We start from the raw sequence: 19,735 nt of genomic DNA, 5'->3' as shown, positions 1-19,735 counted from the left end.
GACATGTAAGTGAAATCATACAGTATTTGTCTTTCTCTGTCTAACTTATTTCACTTAGCATAATACTCCCAGGTCCATTCATCTTGTTGCAAATGGCAAGATTTCATTCTTTTTTATGGCTGAGTAATGTTCCATTGTATGTATGTATGTATGTATGTGTGTGTGTGTGTGTGTGTGTGTGTGTGTGTGTGTGTACACACCACATCTTCTTTATCCATTCTCCATTCTCCATTCTCCATTTATTTCCATTTCTCTCGGAGGTGTGTCAAAAACGATCTTGCTGTGATTTATGTCATAGAGTGTTCTGCCTATGTTCTTCTCTAAGAGTTTGATAGTGTCTGGCCTTACATTTAGGTCTTTAATCTATTTTGAGTTTATTTTTGTGTGTAGTGTTACGGAGTGTTCTAATTTCATACTTTTACATGTACCTGTCCAGTTTTCCCAGCACCACTTATTGAAGGAGCTGTCCTTTCTCCACTGTACATTCCTGCCTCCTTTATCAAAGATAAGGTGACCATATGTGTGTGGGTTTATCTCTGGGCTTTCTGTCCTGTTCCATTGGTCTATATTTCTGTTTTTGTGCCAGTACCAGACTGTCTTGATTACTGTAGCTTTGTAGTATAGTCTGAAGTCAGGGAGCCTGATTCCTCCAGCTCCATTTTTCGTTCTCAAAATTGCTTTGACTATTCGGGGTCTATTGTGTTTCCATACAAACTGTGAAATTTCTGTTCTAGTTCTGTGAAAAATGCCAGTGGTAGTTTGATAGGGATTGCATTAAATCTGTAGATTGCTTTGGGTAGTAGAGTCGTTTTCACAATGTTGATTCTTCCAGTCCAAGAGCATGGTATATCTCTCCATCTATTTGTATCATCTTTAATTTCTTTCATCAGTGTCTTATAGTTTTCTGCATACAGGTCTTTTGTCTCCTTAGGCAGGCTAATTCCTAGATATTTTATTCTTTATGTTGCAATGGTAAATGGGAGTGTTTTCTTAATTTCACTTGCAGATTTTTCATCATTAGTATATAGGAATGCAAGAGATTTCTTTGCATTACTTTTGTATCCTGCTACTTTACCAAATTCATTGATTAGCTCTAGTAGTTTTCTGGTAGCATCTTTAGGATTCTCTATGTATAGTATCATGTCATCTGCAAACAGTGACGGCTTTACTTCTTTTCCAATTTGGATTCCTTTTATTTCTTTTTCTTCTCTGATTGCTGTGACTGAAACTTCCAAAACTATGTTGAATAATAGTGGTGAGAGTGGACAACCTTGTCTTGTTCCTGATCTTAGTGGAAATGGTTTCAGTTTTTCACCATTGAGGACGATGTTGGCTGTGGGTTTGTCATATATTGCCTTTATTATGTTGAGGAAAGTTCCCTCTATGCCTGCTTTCTGCAGGTTTTTTATCATAAATTGGTGTTGAATTTTGTCAAAAGCTTTCTCTGCATCGATTGAGATGATCATATGGTTTTTCTCCTTCCATTTCTTAATATGGTGTATCACACTGATTGATTTGCGTATATTGAAGAATCCTTGCATTCCTGGAATAAATCCCACTTGTCCTTTTAATGTGCTGTTGGATTCTGGTTGCTAGTATTTTGTTGAGGATTTTTGCATCTATGTTCATCAGTGATATTGGCCTGTAGTTTTCTTTCTTTGTGACATCTTTGTCTGGTTTTGATATAAGGGTGATGGTGGCCTTGTAGAATGAGTTTGGGAGTGTTCCTTCCTCTGCTATATTTTGGAAGAGTTTGAGAAGAATAGGTGTTAGCTCTTCTCTAAATGTTTGATAGAATTCGCCTGTGAAGCCATCTGGTCCTAGGCTTTTGTTTGTTGGAAGATTTTTAATCACAGTTTCAATTTCAGTGATTGTGATTGGTCTGTTCATATTTTCTATTTCTTCCTGATTCAGTCTTGGCTGGTTGTGCATTTCTAAGAATTTGTCCATTTCTTCCAGGTTGTCCATTTTATTGGCATAGAGTTGCTTGTAGTAATCTCTCGTGATCCTTTGTATTTCTGCCATGTCAGTTGTTACTTCTCCTTTTTCATTTCTAATTCTGTTGATTTGAGTCTTCTCCCTTTTTTTCTTGATGAGTCTGGCTAATGGTTTATCAATTTTGTTTATCTTCTCAAAGAACCAGCTTTTAGTTTTATTGATCTTTGCTCTTGTTTCCTTCATTTATTTCTGATCTTTATGATTTCTTTCCTTCTGCTAACTTTGCGGGTTTTTGGTTCTTCTTTCTCTAATTGCTTTAGGTGCAAGGTTAGGTTGCTTATTTGAGATGTTGCCTGTTTCTTAAGGTAGTGTTGTATTGCTATAAACTTCCCTCTTAGAGTTGCTTTTGCTGCATCCCATAGGTTTTGGGTCGTCGTGTCTCCATTGTCATTTGTTTCTAGGTGTTTTTTTATTTCCTCTGTGATTTCTTCAGTGATCATTTGGTTATTAAGTAGTGTATTGTTCAGCCTCCATGTGCTTATATTTTTTACAGATCTTTTCCTGTAATTGATACCTAGTGTCATAGCATTGGGCTCGGAAAAGATACTTGATACGATTTCAATTTTCTTAAATTTACCAAGGCTTGATTTGTGACCCAAGATATGATCTATCCTGGAGAATGTTCCATGAGCACTTGAGAAGATGTGTGTTTTGTTGTTTTTGGATTGAATGTCCCATAAATATCAGTTAAGTCCATCTTGTTTAATGGATTATTTAAAGCTTGTGTTTCCTTATTTATTTTCATTTTGGATGATCTGTCCATTGGTGAAAGTGGGGTGTTAAAGTCTTTTACTATGATTGTGTTACTGTCGATTTCCTCCTTTATGGCTGTTAGTATTTGCCTTATGTATTGAGGTGCTCCTATGTTGGGTGCATAAATATTTACAATTGTTATATCTCCTTCTTGGATCGATCCCTTGATCATTATGGAGTGTCCTTCTTTGTCTCTTGTAATAGTCTTTATTTTAAAGTCTATTTTGTCTGATATGAGATGCTACTCCAGCTTTCTTTGATTTCCATTTGCATGGAATATCTTTTTCCATCCCCTCACTTTCAGTCTGTATGTGTCCCTAGGTCTAAACTGCGTCTCCTGTATACAGCATATATACAGGTGTTGTTTTTGTATCCATTCAGCGAGTCTGTGTCTTTTGGTTGGAGCATTTAATCCATTTACATTTTAGGTAATTATCGATACGTATGTTCCTATTCCCATATTCTTTTTTTTTTGCGGTACGCGGGCCTCTCCCGTTGCGGAGCACAGGCTCCGGACCTGCAGGCACTCAGTGGCCATGGCTCACGGGCCTAGCCGCTCTGCGGCATGTGGGATCTTCCCGGACTGGGGCACTGGCCCATGTCCCCTGCATCGGCAGGCGGACTCTCAACCACTGCGCCACCAGGGAAGCCCCTAATCCCATATTCTTAATTGTTTTGGGTTTGTTATTGTAGGTGTTTTCCTTCTCTTGTGTTTCCTGCCTAGAGAAGTTCCTGTAGCATTGTTGTAAATCCAGTTTGGTGGTGCTGAACTCTCTCAGCTTTTGCTTGTCTGTAAAGGTTTTAATTTCTCCATCAAATCTGAATGAGATCCTTGCTGTGTAGAGTAATCTTGGTTGTAGTTTTTTCTCCTTCATCACTTTAAATATGTCCTGCCACTCCCTTCTGGGTTGCAGAGTTTCTGCTGAAAGATCAGCTGTTAACCTATGGGGATTCCCTTGTGTGTTATTTGTTGGTTTTCCCTTGCTGCTTTTAATATGTTTTCTTTGTATTTAATTTTTGATAGTTTGATTAATATGTGTTTTGGCGTGTTTCTCCTTGGATTATCCTGTATGGGACTCTCTGTGCTTCCTGGACTTGATTAACTATTTCCTTTCCCATATTAGGGAAGTTTTCAACGATAATCTCTTCAAACATTTTCTCAGTCCCTTTCTTTTTCTCTTCTTCTTCTGGGACCCCTATAATTTGAATGTTGGTGCATTTAATGTTGTCCCAGAGGTCTCTGAGACTGTCCTCAGTTCTTTTCATTCTTTTTTCTTTATTCTACTCTGCAGTAGTTATTTCCACTATTTTATCTTCCGGGTCACTTATCCGTTCTTCTGCCTCAGTTATTCTGCTATTGTTCCCTTCTAGAGAATTTTTAATTTCATTTATTATGTTGTTCATCATTGTGTTTGCTCTTTAGTTTTTCTTGGTCCTTGTTAAATGTTTCTTGTATTTTGTCTATTCTATTTCCAAGATTTTGGATCATCTTTACTATCATTTTTCTGAATTCTTTTTCAGGTAGACTGCCTATTTCCTGTTCGTTTATTAGGTGTGGTGGGTGTTTACCTTGCTCCTTCATCTGCTGTGTGTTGTTCTGCCTTCTCATTTTGCTTTACTTACTGTGTTTGGGGTCTCATTTTCGCAGGCTACAGGTTTGTAGCTCCTGTTGTTTTTGGTGTCTGTCCCCAGTGGCTAAGGTTGGTTCAGTGGGTTGTGTAGGCTTCCTGGTGGAGGGGAGTAGTGCCTGTGTTCTGGTGGATGAGGCTGGATCTTGTCTTTCTGGTGGGCAGGTCCATGTCTGGTGGTGTGTTTTGCGGTGTCCGTGGACTTATTATGGTTTTAGGCAGCCTCTCTACTAATGGATGGGGCTGTGTTCCTGGTTGCTAGTTGTTTGGCATAGGGTGTCCAGCACTGTAGCTTGCTGGTTCGTGATTGAAGCTGGGTATTGGCGTTGAGATGGAGATCTCTGGGAGATTTTCACCATTTGATATTACGTGGAGCTGGGAGGTCTCTCGTGGACCAGTGTCCTGAAGTTGGCTCTGCCACCTCAGAGGCACAGCCCTGACGCCTGGCTGGAGCACGAAGAGCCTTTCATCCACATGGCTCAGAATAAAAGGGAGAAAAAATAGAAAGAAAGAAAGAGTATAAAATAAAATAAAGTTATTAAAATAAAAAATATTTATTAAGAAAAAAAATTTTTTAAGTAAAAAAAAAATGGATGGTCAGAACCGTAGGACAAATGGTGAAAGCAAAGCTATACAGACAAAATAACACACAGAAGCTTACACATACACACTCAGAAAAAGAGAAAAAGGGGAAAAAATAATATATCTTTGCTCCCAAAGTCCACCTCCTCAATTTGGCGTGATTCCTTGACTATTCAGGGATTCCACAGATGCAGGGTACATCAGGTTGACTGTGGAGATTTCATCCACTGCTCCTGAGGCTGCTGGGAGAGATTTCCCTTTCTCTTCTTTGTTCGCACAGGTCCTGGGGTTCAGCTTTGGATTTGGCCCTGCCTCTGCGTGTAGGTCTCCTGAGAGCATCTGTTCCCAGCCCCGACAGGACGGGCTGATTCGGGGGCTCTGGCTCACTCAGGCCGGGGGGAGGGATGGGTACGGTTGCGGGGCAAGCCTGTGGAGGCAGAGGCCAGCTGGACTTCGCAACAGCCTCAGGCGCGCCGTGCATTCTCCCGGGGAAGTTGTCCCTGGATCACGGGACTCTGGCAGTGGCGGGCTGCACAGGCTCCCGGGAGGGGAGGTGGGGATAGTGACCTGTGCTTGCACACAGGCTTCTTGGTGGCCGCAGCAGCACCCTTAGTGTCCCATGCCCGTCTCTGGGGTCTGCGCCGATAGCCACGGCTCGCGCCCGTCTGTGGAGCTCCTTTAAGCGGCGCTCTTAAACCCCTCTCCTAGTGCACCAGGAAACAAATAGGGAAGAAAAAGTCTTTTGCCTCTTTGGCAGCTCCAGACCTTTTCCCGGACTCCCTTCCGGCTAGCTGTGGCGCACTAGCCCCTGTCAGGCTGTGTTCACGACCCCAACCCCAGTCCTCTCTGTGGTATCCTACCTCCGAAGCCCGAGCCTCAGCTCCCAGCCCCCGCCCGCCCCGATCCTCTGTGCGGGAATCTCCGCGCTTTGGCCTCCGCACCCCTGTTGCTGTACTCTCCTCCACGGCTCTGAAGCTTTCCCCCTCCGCCACCCGCAGTCTCCGCCCACGAAGGAGCTTCCTAGCGTGTGAAAAGCTTTCCTCCTTCACAGCTCCCTCCCACTGGTGCAGGTCCCGTCCCTATCCTTTTGTCTCTGTTTATTCTTTTTTCTTTTGCCCTACCCAGGTACGTGGGGGAGTTTCTTGCCTTTGGGAGGTCTTAGGTCTTCTGCTAGCGTTCACTAAGGTGTTCTGTAGGAGTTGTTCCACGTGTAGATGTATTGCTTTTGTATCTGTGGAGAGGAAGGTGATCTCCGCGTCTTACTCTTCTGCCGTCTTGAAGCTGCCTCCTTTTCCTATTTTTGATCAGATTAATTTTTGGTTTCCATTTTTCTCCATTATTATATTTTCATTATAAAAAATGTCTTAGCGATTGCTTGAGAGTTAGTAATATACATCTTTAATGTAGCAAAGTCTCTATTCAAATAATATTTTACCATTTCAAATATAGTATAAACTGTATACTTTCATTCCTCCCTCCCAACCTTTGTGCTATTTCTGTCACACCTTTTACTTGAACATATGTTACAAACCTCAGAATATGTTATTATTTTTTCTGTATAGCCATTTATCTTTTAAGGAGATTTAAACATTTAAAATGTTTTACATTTAATGTCTTTTACATTACCCTCATTTTTACCATATGAGGCACTCTTCATTTCTTAGTGTAGATTCATATTTCCATTTGTGTCATATTTGTTCTTTGTGAAGAATTTCTTTTAACATTTCTTGTAGTCCATATCTGATGGAAATGAATTATCTCAGCTTTTGTTTATCTGAAAAAGCCTCTATTTCACCTTCTTTTTAAATATGTTTTCTCTGGCTTTAGAATATTAGATTGACTTTTTTTTCCTTTCAGAACTTAAGAGATGTTGGTCTGTAGTGGTTTAGCCTGGATAGTTTCTGCAAAGAAGTTGCTAGTCTTTGGTTTTTCTGTATTGCTTTTTCTCATATAGATTTTATTCTAGCCTCCCTCAGTGGCAGTACTCCTTTGCCTGGGGCTGTGAGCCGGAAGGTGTTCGTTCTGTCTCTGCTCCAGCTCTAGACTGCTATTAGTGGTTACTTGGTGGAAACTTGAGGCAGTCAGCCTCCCCCAGAGACATGAGATATTTGCCTGGGCCCTAGAGCAGGACATCATTCTTTCTTAGTGACCAGTTTTTTTCAGTTTGTTTTCTGGTGTGTGTTATATAGCAGTACATTAACACATGTAATTCAGAAATTAATGTGTGTATGTAGGGGGTGTATTATGTTCAGCAGTTTTACTGATCAGAGTGTATAGTCAGAATTGTTTGGAAGCTGCTGCTTTAGAGGGTCAGAACTAAGAGCTCTGACAGATTTAAAGTGGAATTTGCCACTTGCTATTTGATTTCATGACAACACAATTTGGATGGTTCACTTTATTTTAGTGGGTAATCTCATTTATAAGCGTAGAATGTTTTACAATGCACATTTTATTTAAATATTTATTTAAATATTAAATAAAAATTTAAAAACATTAATTAGATTTATATGCTTAAAAGGTGAAGCAGTCTTTGTGAACTCTTTTGTATTTTAAAATCCTTTCTTTTTTATAAATGAAGATCTCCGTGTTCTTTTTTAGGACTGTGAGGACGTGGGAAGTTGAAAATCCAAAGAAGCAAAAAAGTGTGTTTAAACCACGGACAATGCAGGGTAAAAAAGTAATTCCCACCACTTGTACATATAGTAGAGATGGAAACCTCATAGCAGCTGCCTGCCAGAATGGAAGCATACAGATCTGGGACCGAAATTTGACTGTAAGTTAAGGACATTTAAGTCCTCTTTTCTTAGAAGAAAACCACCTTACAAAGCCAAACATCATGTTAAAATGTTATGAAGGTCAATTTCCTGAGTTTAGCTCTAATTTAAACTTCAGTGTTAGTTGATAAAACATTGGGACTGTTGCAGTAAACAGCATTTTAGCAAACATTCCAGCTCAGTATTTTCCAGTGTGTATTAGATTTTGTTTTTAAAATAAGCTAAATCTTTTGGTATAAAATTTAAAAAGCATAATGCAGTTTATTATATGACATCTCAGTATACTTGATTTTGAAAGCAAAGGATTTGACAGTAATATAAAACAAGACTAGGCAGAGCACTAGAAAATACCCTTTAAAAGATTTGAGAAAACCATGAAATAGCAAGGACAATCCATCAGTTGTTATGCAATTATTTCTTTAGTAATTTAAATAATATTTTGTTTTGACATTCTGTGACATTCCATTTGAATAGGTTTCAGATTTTTTTTCTTTTCAGTTTTTGGTCATTATTAGAATAAATAAACTTTGGAATTGGAAGGGATCATAGAATTCTTTAACCACAGAAATAATGAATAAGATAATGAATAGCCTTTGGCTCATTTTGTGAATTACCATAAGCTTTGAAAAGGGTTTTGTTGTATGCATAGATGGTAAAACAAGAATTTTTAAGTGGAATGATTCTAGATTACCAAAGTTAAAATGAAAATCTACACTAATGTTATAATACAAATTGATTATCTTATTTTTTTTATAATTTAAAAAAAATTTATTTTATTTACTTATTTTTGACTGCATTGGGTCTTTGTTGCTGCTCACAGGCTTTCTCTAGTTGCGGCGAGCGGGGGCTACTCTTCATTGTGGTGCGTGGGCTTCTTATTGCAGTGGCTTCTCATGTTGTGGAGCACGGGCTCTAGGTGCGCAGGCTTCAGTAGTTGTGGCGCACGGGCTGAGCAGTTGTGGCTCACAGGCTCTAGAGCACAGGCTCAGTAGTTGTGGTGCACGGGCTTAGTTGCTCCACAGCATGTGGGATCTTCCTGGACCAGGGCTCAAACCTGTGTCCCCTGCATTGGCAGGCAGATTCTTAACCACTGAGCCACCAGGGAAGCCCCAGTTATTTTAATAAACGGTGATGGTCAAATTTTTAATTTAATAAATATTAAGTACATACAGGCACTATTCTGGGCACTGCAAATACTGTAGATTATCCAAAATTTCTGCCTTCATAGAGTTTACATTCTTGTTCTTTTTAACAAATATAAAAATAATTTTCTTTCAAATAAAATTGCCTATCAAACACTTACATTTTGAAAGGGGCCCCAGGAAACCTAGTTGTCTTTTCAGGCAGATGAGTTAAAGTCAGTTTTCTTGGAATAAGGTAAAAAATAGTGATAGGAAAAAGGAGTCCATGTTGAGATTGCTGGAAATATCTTTGGCATTTTCTGTTTGTCAGATCTTTTTATTTCTGTTTTCATCTCCACTATAAACCCCATAATGCTTCATAACAGCTCAGAGATTTAAAAAATCCTTTGAATTGTAAACTGAGTTTTAACAAAGCAATAAATTTTTTAGTTCCTAGCTTTCATCGTCTCTGGGTGCTGTTGATTTAAACATAGAAATTCTAAAACATGAAGTTTTCTTATCTAGCTTTAATAGTGATGTGTTTGGTATATATATATATGCCTTTTCTTAGAAACCATATATTTTCATAAAGTTCAGTATAGTTTCTAGAGATGGGTCTTGCACATCTCTTGAAATAATTAGTATATCTCCTATTTCCCATTTTGTAGAAACCAAAGCTATTTGAATGCCAGTTCCCCCCCCCCGGCAAAATCTTTTAAGCCATTCTTCTAATCACAGACTTTGATTCTGTTTATTTAATAATACATGAAGGTAAATCTAATTATACCACATCCTATTCATCATATTTCATTCATAGTTTTAAACCTGCATGTGTATGTGTGTCACCTGAAGACAAATCAAATTGAGAGGAAAAAACTTGCTAGCAGGAAACGCAGTTTGATTAAAAAAACAGCTTAAAAAATGTTCTTAACTATTACTTTAGCAATAGTAAGTCATCTACAGGGAAACACTAAAGCTGAGATAAGAAACCCTAATAACAATGTTTTTTTCCCACACAGTAGCCAAAGAATTACATGGCGGATAATGGTTAATACATGTTTTGTGACAATTAAGTAAAGCTATCACAATTGCCATGTTTAATCATAGAATTTTCATTAGACCAATTGAACTTCAGCAAATTAAATGAAATGTATTTCTTTTCTTAGAAGTAAAGTGTCTATCAGTGATAAATTCCTGTGTTCTCAAGACCTACCTTTATTCTAGAATTATGCTGGCTAGTATAGTAGCCACTAGCCACATCTATTTCAATTTAAAATAATTAAAATAAAATATAAAAAGAAACGAAATTGAGTTATTTGTAGTGAGGTGGATGGACCTAGAGTCTGTCATACAGAGTGAAGTAAGTCAGAAAGAGAAAAACAAATACCGTATGCTAACACATATATATGGAATCTAAGAAAAAAAAAAAAAAGAAGTCATGGAGAATCTAGGGGCAAGATGGGAATAAAGACACAGACCTACTAGAGCATGGACTTGAGGATATGGGGAGGGGGAAGGGTAAGCTGTGACAAAGTGAGAGAGTGGCATGGACATATATACACTACCAAACATAAAATAGCTAGCTAGTGGGAAGTAGCCGCATAGCACAGGGAGATCAGCTAGGTGGTTTGTGACCACCTAGAGGGGTGGGATAGGAAGGGTGGGAGGGAGGGAGACGCAAGAGGGAAGAGATATGGGAACATATGTATATGTATAACTGATTCACTTTGTTATAAAGCAGAAACTAATACACCACTGTAAAGCAATTATACTCCAATAAGGTATTAAAAAAATAAAATAAAATATAATTAAAATTTCAGTTCCTCGGTCATACTAGCTACTTATTGGACAGCACAGATAGAGAACATTCTCATCATTGCAGAAAGTTCTGTTGGACATTGCTGCTCAAGAGGAGTGTTTGTTTGCCCAGCATCCCTCTCAGTCATATGATGCTGGGCTGTCTTTAAATTTGAGAGGAAGCCCAGTTCAGAGGAGCTTCTACAGGTCTGCGCTGCCTTCCTGATCCCTCATTCCCCATTCAGCAGCACTTATGTGAGCAACAGCGAGGAGGCCACTGCTTGGTTGGAGTAAAGTGAGGGAGGTGCAGAATATGGGGAGATGACGTTGGAGAGGTAACAGCATGCCCCCTGACTCAGGGCCTTTGCATATGCAGAACCCTTCAGCCTCCAACATTCTCTCTTAGGTGTTCACATGGCTTTTCCCCCTCACCTCTTTCAGTACTTTGCTCAGATTTTCGCTTCTCAGCAAGGCCTTCCCTGACTCCACACTATGTACAGTTGCAACCTTCACCCCACCAGTGGCACTCTCTATCCCTCTTATTTTCTTCCATAGGGCTGATCATCTTCTGACATACTATACTATATATTTTACTTGTTTATTGAATTGTCAGTTTATTTCTAAGAAGTCATTAAAAACTAGTAGCATAAACTACTATCCTTGTTATATGAAAGCATAATGAGATAGAGATATGAGAGAGAGAGAGGGAGAGAGGGAGATACTGATGTTATTTTTCATGTATCTTTAATGATGTAGAAACACATAATCTGTGTTAACATAGATAGATTTTTTTTTTTTTTTTTTTTTTTTTTGCGGTATGCGGGCCTCTCACTGTGCTCCGGACGCGCAGTCTCAGCGGCTATGGCTCACGGACCCAGCCGCTCCACGGCATGTGGGATCTTCCTGGACCGGGGCACGAACCCATGTCCCCTGCATCGGCAGACAGACTCTCAACCACTGCGCCACCAGGGAAGCCCTAACATAGATAGATTTTTAAAAATTGTTTTCATGTCTCTCTCACGTATAATTTCTGGCTTTTAAAATATTCCAGCTTGTATAGTCTTATGAATACCCAATGACTTCTTCTGTTCAAATAAAAACACCTACCGAATTCTTTGGACATATTTTGCTCAAAGCAGCATTAGTGCTCTTTAATATCTATCAGGAGTCTACAATATGCTAGACTCTTTACTAAAAGAACATGCTGTACTTCCTTGTACTGCAGTCACTCTTTGTCTACTAAGATTTTGGCAGGAAAATGAGGACCCATCGTCTTCATGGAGTTTTGCTTTCCCTAGATCCAGGTGATGGGAGGGAATAATATTTGAAGTTTGACTTGGCAATAGGGTACCACCAGCAACTTGACCCGCTCTCCACCTGACTGCCTCCTGCTGCTCCTTTGGCCTGCAACCCCAGCCCAGATTAGGAACATGAGCACACTCTACAACCCCTTACCAGGAAAGCCTCAAGCCTGTGAGACACTGCAGAGACATTTCTCTAGCTCAGAGGTTGATCAGTGCCCACATTCTCTCAGCCATACTAGAGAATGGTTGGTATGGTTCAGAGAAAGCTGAGGCAAGAACTAGTAATCACACCAGGAGATAAGCTTCTGGGCAGATAAGCCCCTGGTGAATAAGAGAACAGGTATGAAGCAGAAAGAATACAGAAAATAAAATCACCAGTAGTAGCTTGCATCCAGTGTTCCACAAATCTTTAAATGTCTCCAGTCACCTTCAGATAACCCAAGTTAAGATTAGGTTGATTTATGGCCTTCTACATCTTTCCCTTTATTTGTGTGTGTGTGTGTGCGTGTGTGTGTGTATATATACACACACACGCACACACACATATATATATGTGTGTGTGTGTGTGTATATATATATATATATATATATATATATATATACACACACAGACACAGAGTAAAATGTTTTGTTTTTATAATGGAGAATTTACAATTTGCTTTTTTTATTTGAGACTGTAACATGGACAGCCTTGTAATAATAGATATAGTTCTAATTGGCTTTTTCAAAATTTCTTTATTTAAATGGAATCATAATTTTACAAACATGAAATATACACTTCACAAAATTATTATTACTATTACCGTTTTATTAATTGCCTCTACTCTTATTATCCTATCTCTAACTCATGATGCTTGTAAATTACCTGGTATGTATCTTTCTGCACTTTTCTCCATAGCTCTATGTCTGTCCATATATCTAGCTATCTTCCTAGATCAGGAACACTTTACCTGGTGGTAGTTTTGAGAACCTACCATCTCACCGAGAATGAGACAAATGACAAAAAGGTGTCTTTTCCCTTCTTTTTGCAAAGACCGATCACACTTAACAATAATTCTCAGCTTTCACCCAGTATTAGTTATTTAAGTTAAAGCAGTGAAATATTGACTACTGGGGGGAGAGAAGTACATTATAGAGGAAAAAATGATATTTTTAAACAATTTTTAAAAATCAAGTGATTTATAAAATGGTTCTAATACCTTCCTTTGAGGAAAAAAATGGTGTGTCTCTGTAAAAAATATAAAAGTCATGTTAAAAATTCGAATATAGTTTTCTGTCTTTTCATTAGGCCTAATACTTGGAGTTTAGAAAATATATATGGAGAGCTGAAAGTCTACTACATAGTTCTATAGCACATTTTTTGTAAATGACACCTGAGACGTACAATTACACTGTACATTACTTGGGGCTTTCATTCCATCAGTCCTGAGTTTCCTAAGCTCTCTACACACTCGTTTTCCTTATTCATGAAATGAGGGCATGATCCCCACCTTGTCTGGTTATTTTGAGGAATATATTTGGTAATATATTTAAAGCACCCAGAACAGGACTGGCACATAGCAGGTTTTTTTTTTTTTTTTTGGTGGTACACGGGCCTCTCACTGTTGTGGCCTCTCCCGTTGCGGAGCACAGGCTCCGGACGCGCAGGCTCAGCGGCCATGGCTCACGGGCCCAGCCGCTCCACAGCATGTGGGATCCTCCCGGACCGGGGCACAAACCTGCGTCCCCTGCATCGGCAGGCGGACTCTCAACCACTGCGCCATCAGGGAAGCCCACATAGCAGGTTTTAATAACTGTTGGTCTTCTTCCTCTTTTCTTTTTAGCTCCTAGGCGATATACAGTTTTTATAGAATGTTGAAGTTAGATCTCAGGATGCTATTTAATTATGGCTGTGAAAGTGTCATGAATTTGAGTGTGACAGATGCTTTGGAGACTAAAAGTATGACTTAGGAAGATAAGAATGTAGATCCCTGCTAGAGCCAGTCATTCAACGTATGGAAATACAACCATCGTCAATAAAGAAGATCTTTATATATCCATCGGTTAGTGTGCCTCAGTAGATATGAATTATAATTATTTTTTAAATAAACATTCAAGAGAAAACATATGCATACAACTTTTATTCTATAGAGTTTTTAACATGTGTATTTTTCAAAGCTCATTTTTCAAAAAAATATGTCATCGATTCAAAATACAAATAAACCATCAAAACTGTGTGAAATTACTTGCAGGCCCTGAAGTTAAGTTCTAATTTGTCAATTATTTTAATGAAAGCTTTAAAGTTTTACTTATAATGCTCTTGTAAAATGTCACATATTTTTGGAAGCAACATTTGTAAAAATGGGAATATACTGGTTTCGAAAAAATCAGGTTAAAACTTTTTCTTTTAAATGTAGATGATTGTTATCCTTGTATTTTCTTGTTTGTTTTGGCCGCACACATGTGGGATCTTAGTTCCCTGACCAGGGATTAAACCCATGCCCCCTGCATTGGAAGCATGGAGTCTTAACCCCTGGACTGCCAGGGAAGTCCCTGTTATCCTTGTTTTTTGAGGGCAGGAAAAATAATTGAATTTAAGACTTCCATAACTAATATGGTAAGTTAAACACATTCATTCAGTTCTGTTCCCTCCTGAAACACCACTAAAATGACAGAAAAGGCATTTTTAAAGCATAAATCCATACAGACAAAGAGAATTAGAGAGGAGATGACAGCAGAATAGAGAAGTCAATACACTTTTAGAAGCTAGAAACCAGGTAATTGACTTAAAGTATTTTAAGTACCTTACATGTAATATTTTATTTAATCCTTACAACAATCCTATGATAGAAGTAGTTACTATCATTATTTTACAGGTGAGGAAACCAAGACAAAAAGAAGTTGTGTTGCCTACCCAAAATTACAGTTAGTAAGTGGCAGAACTGGGATCCAGTCCTAGGCAGTCTGGTGCAAGCGCTTACACAAGGCGTCAGCAAACTACGGCCCATGTGCCAAATCTAGCCCACCACCTGTTTTTGTATGACCTGCAAGCTAAGAATGTTTTTTACATTTTTAAATGATTCTATTGTTTTCCTGTGGTTGCTGTAACAAATTTGCCAAAAACTTAGTGGCTAAAACAACACAGGCTTCTTATACTTACGTAGCTTATCTCATTGAACTAAATATCAAGGTGTTGGCAGGACTGTTTTCTCCTTTGGAGGCTTCAGGGGAGAATCCATTTCCTTGCCCTTTGCAGTTTCTAGAAGCTGCCCACGTTCCTTGGCTTATAGCCCCCTTCCTCCAACTTCAAGGCCAGCAACAGTGAGTTGAGTCCTTTTCACTTTGCAAAACCATGACCTTCTCTTCCGCTTCCGCCTTCCACTTTTAAAGACCCTTGTGCTTACATTGTGTCTACTTGAATAATTGCCCTATTTTGAGATCAGTTGATTATCAATGTTAATTCAGTTTGAAATCTTAATTCCCCTTTGCCAGGTAAGGTAACATATTCATAGGTTCCAGGGATTAGGTGGTTAGAAATGTTTGGGAGGCATTACTCTGCCTACCACAATGGTTTATAAAAAAGTCAAAATAAGAAAAAATATTTCATGACACATGAAAATGATGTGAAATTCAAATTTGTGTCCATGATGAAATTTAATTAGAACACCCTTGCTCATTCATTTTTGTAGTATCTATGGCTGCTTTTGCACTACAGTAGCAGAGTTGAGTAGTTACAACAGACTATATGGCCCTCAAAGCCTAAAATATTTTACTGTCTGCCCCTTTACAGAAGAAGATTTTGACCCCTGACATAGTGTTTCTAATCAGCTTTTAGTACCTTACTCTTATATATTAATGAACAGACAAGGATCACCAGATATTTGAAGAAATCCTCTAACAAGAAATACAGAGACTAAAGCAATCTCAGAGGGGAGAGAGAGAGACAATGTAGGAAACAGAAGAATATTTCAAGACAAAATTCTATATTTAATATTCTCAGAGAGGGAAGAGAATATTGCAGACATGAAACTAAAGCAGAATATTACAAAAATTTTTTGAACACTTAGAGTTCAAGAAAGAGCTCTTGGAAAATAAATAGGTGATACTTGGGGGAAAATCCATGGGAGTATTGAAAGAAATAGTCAAGGAAATCTCCTGGAAAATAGCGTAAAGCACAGTGAGAAAGAAAAGATGGACTTAAGGGTCAATTCAGGGCCCAATATTTGACCTGAAAGTTTTAGAAAGAGAAAATGTAGAGGAGAGAGGATACAATTAGGTAAGAAATAATTACTACTGCCCTTCTCCCACTGCCCCCCCCACATTACCCCCAGAAGTCTCAGAACTGAAAAGATTTTTTTTCCAGGTAGGAATTGCTCATCAAGTGCTCAGCACAGTGAATGAAAAAGACATCAAACCATACGTCATGAAATGTCAGGACACAGGGGTTATAGAGAAGATCCTAAAACTCGCAGAGAGAGAGAAAAATAGGAAACATGTAATAGAAGGATGTTGGGGCCATCTAATTTAGGATGTTGATAAGACGGTTGGTCAAGTTGTGTGGGATCATGGACTGCTAGCCCAATAGGAAGGAAATGAAGAACAGGAGGGGCTGATACGTGGAGGGAAAGTAGAGAGGTCACATCATTCACTCCACAAAAGTGACTGAGCACCTTTTCTCGTCCAAGTACTATTCTAGCTTCTGGGGATACCACAGTGAACAAAACAGAGACCCCATCCAGTTTGCTTTCAAAGGCCCTGAAGGAGCTGGAAAATTGGTATTTTGAGGATTTATCAGGAAACATGGTACAATCTCTTTTAGTGTTTTTAAGGATTTTTTTAAAAAGACTTTCTAAGCACCAAATTCAGCTGTCTTTTTACAGTCTCTTTTCTCCTTATTGACAGTATCACTCTTTGAAACTCTTTGAAACTCTTGCCCTCTGAACTCCAGGTAACGAGGCAATCTTGACATGTGTGACAATCACTACCCTCTTGTCCTTATTATTCTCAGCCTCCTTCACTGGCTGTGTTTCCCACCGTCTCCATACTAGAGTAAAAGGACATCATCTTTCCTAGTCTCCTGTCAAGCAGATGAACTATTTTAAGCTCAGTTATCATTACTTGCAGTGACTGCTGACTGAATCTGTGGCTCTTAATTCCATCCTACACGTTCCTCTACACTCCGGAGGCGCATTCACTTGCCTGTGAAAGAACCCCGCCAGGATGTTAAGCTCAAAATACCAGGACAGAACTCCTCATCTCCTTTAGAACTCACTCTTCCTTTTGACTTTGCTAGTTTTCTTAATTTATATTTCCATTTAGAACTTCAGAATATTTTCTATCTTTTATAAATTCTATGTTTTAGTGTCCCTCACATCTGCCCCCTCAGTTTCATCTCTTTTGCCTTCACTCTACTTCCAGCTTTCATCACCTCTCACCTCTGTTGTTGGTTATCCTTTCTCTTCTCTGTCCATCCTCTCTGTTTGACTCAGCCCCAGTTTAAATCATGTTCAATACAATAATCACTGCTTCGGTGCTTACGACATATTGAGGATAGTTCACATTTCTGCAGAGTGACACCTACAGCCTTTCAGTTTGTGTTTAACCTGTCTTTGAGTATCTCCCGCAACTTTCTCCATAAATAGAAAAACTTCTTTCTAAAATCAGATTAGGTTTATACTCTGTTCTCTCCTCATCATCCTCTACTTTACTACTTTACATGCCTGTCTCTATACTGACTGCTCTGCCCTGTCTGTCTCTCCTGCAAGCCCCCCCACTACTGGAGGAGATCTCACCCAGTGAAGAAGGCAAATCAGATACCATTCTCTCCATGATGCTGTTGCACAGTCGTGATGGTGTATTTATGGACTAGAAGATAATGTATCTAGGAATGTAAATCCTGAAGACATTCAAATAACAGAATTAGGTCAAATGTTTAAAAAAAATTAATCTTCCACTTAAAAATCTCATCTTTTTAATAACATAGTTGCCGTAGTTTAACCCATGGTGATGGTGAATTTCCCCAGGCTGCAGAAATGTCCAGTTATTGACCTAACATTGCCTCACGCTATTGAATAGGGAATGGGTAATTCAAATAGTGAAATAAAGCAAGATTCTGGTGTCTACCTATCTCTTCAACCTCACCTTCTACCATTCTCCTTCATGCTCAGGAAACTCCAGGCTAGCTGGCCTCTTTCTGTTCTTCAAGTATTGTTAGGCCTTGTCCACCTTGTTGCCTTTGTACTTGTCATCCTTGCTGCCTATAGGCCTTTGCCATGGTTATTGGCCTGAGTGTGGCTGCTAACCTCTCATTCTGGCCTCTGGTGAAATGTCATCTCAAAGAGCCATCAAGCAATGTAGTAGCTGAGAATATAGATTTAGAAGACTGGTTCTAGAGCCAGACTGGACTACTGACTAGAGTAGTACTACTCTGCTGGCTTTTTCCTGCTCCTGTTTCTCTGTCCCATTACTTTGTTTCATTGTCATTATAGCACTTAACACTGTGTAATTACTTTGTTTCGTTTTTCATTTGCCTTCTCATTCATTTTGTCTCCCCCTAAGCTTCATAAGGTCAGGGACTTTTCGTCTTATTTGCTATTTCCCCGTGCCTAAGAACATGGTATAGAGTATGTGCTCCCAGTTAATGCTTGTTGAATAAATGGGTGAATGGATGCTATCAGAGCAACATAGGTTTTATCTTGGATTAATTTCGTTTTCGGTTGCTGTTACTCTTGTTTTCAAATTTTAAATTACTGTTAATCGAGCTTCATTGTTATCAAATGAATGTGTTGTTATAGGTTATTTGATTTAGCCTTCAATATGGAACAATGCTTATTTGCATCAATAGTATTTTTAGCCTATTGTTTTCTAATAAATAGACTTTAAAGTGTATGATACTAATAATAGCTAATATTTATTGAACACTTACTTTGTGCCAGCTGCTGTTTTAAGTGCTTTATATATATGTTAATTCATTTGACCCTGAGGACAATACTGTGAGGTAAGTACTACCATTAACCAAATATTTTAGATGAGAAAACTAAAGCACCCCAGAGAAAGGTTTAACAACTTGTCAACGTCATGCAGCTAGTAAATTGTGGAGCCAGGCAGTCTGCACTAGAACCTTTACTCCTAATTGCTGTGTTGCACTGCTTTATGGTTCAAAAATGAATGATCCTGATGGAGATATTCTAAAACTAGATTGTGTTGATGGTTGCACAACTCTGTAAATTTACTAAAAATTATTGAATTGCACACTTAAAATGGGTGAATTTTATGGTATTAAGTTATGCTTTGATAAAGCTGTTTAAAAAGTAAATGATCCTTACTCTTATTGTTAAAATGGATTATAATCTTTTCAAAACTGTATCTACAGTAGATCTTTAAACCCTGTGTTCTCTTGCCACTGGAAATGGGAGTAGATGAAGTAGGTAAACTTTCATCCTGCCGAAGTTGACTAAGGACAAAAAAGTTTGTGTGTCACTGTCATGTGCTCTTTGCAGGAAAGGATTTTTTTCTTCCTTACCTGTGGATTCACTGGGATGCAAAGGATGTATAGGATTTGTTGAATTAACTTTCAACGGTTTAATTTATTTGTACCCTAGGTATTTAAATTGTATCCAAAAGATCCTTGCTTTCATACTCTAATTTTGAAATATAGACCTTGTGCAGTATCCTGAAAAAGGCAAAACTTATGCACTATCTCAATGCATAGACATTAACATATAGAAGGAAAAAATGTAACTGATGAAAATAATGTGCGAAAAAATTCTTAGGTTTAGTTACTGATCAAAGTTGCTCAG

General features: G+C 38.6%; 1 protein-coding gene across 2 annotated transcripts in view; it reads left to right on the top strand.

Annotated features, from left to right (window-relative positions):
* Positions 1-19,735, top strand: part of WDR70 (WD repeat domain 70) — a 308,716-nt gene that overhangs the window by 189,830 nt on the left and 99,151 nt on the right. For both annotated transcript variants that reach the window (XM_033421244.2, XM_012531649.3), the window contains exon 10: positions 7,560-7,734. In XM_033421244.2, coding sequence (XP_033277135.1) covers positions 7,560-7,734 — 175 coding nt within the window. The remainder of the gene's footprint in view (positions 1-7,559; positions 7,735-19,735) is intronic.

This window comes from Orcinus orca, chromosome 3, assembly GCF_937001465.1.
Source record: "Orcinus orca chromosome 3, mOrcOrc1.1, whole genome shotgun sequence".
Classification (NCBI taxonomy): domain Eukaryota; kingdom Metazoa; phylum Chordata; class Mammalia; order Artiodactyla; family Delphinidae; genus Orcinus; species Orcinus orca.
The sequence above is the reverse complement of the archived record's forward strand: the minus strand, read 5'-3'. Positions and strand labels throughout refer to the sequence as shown.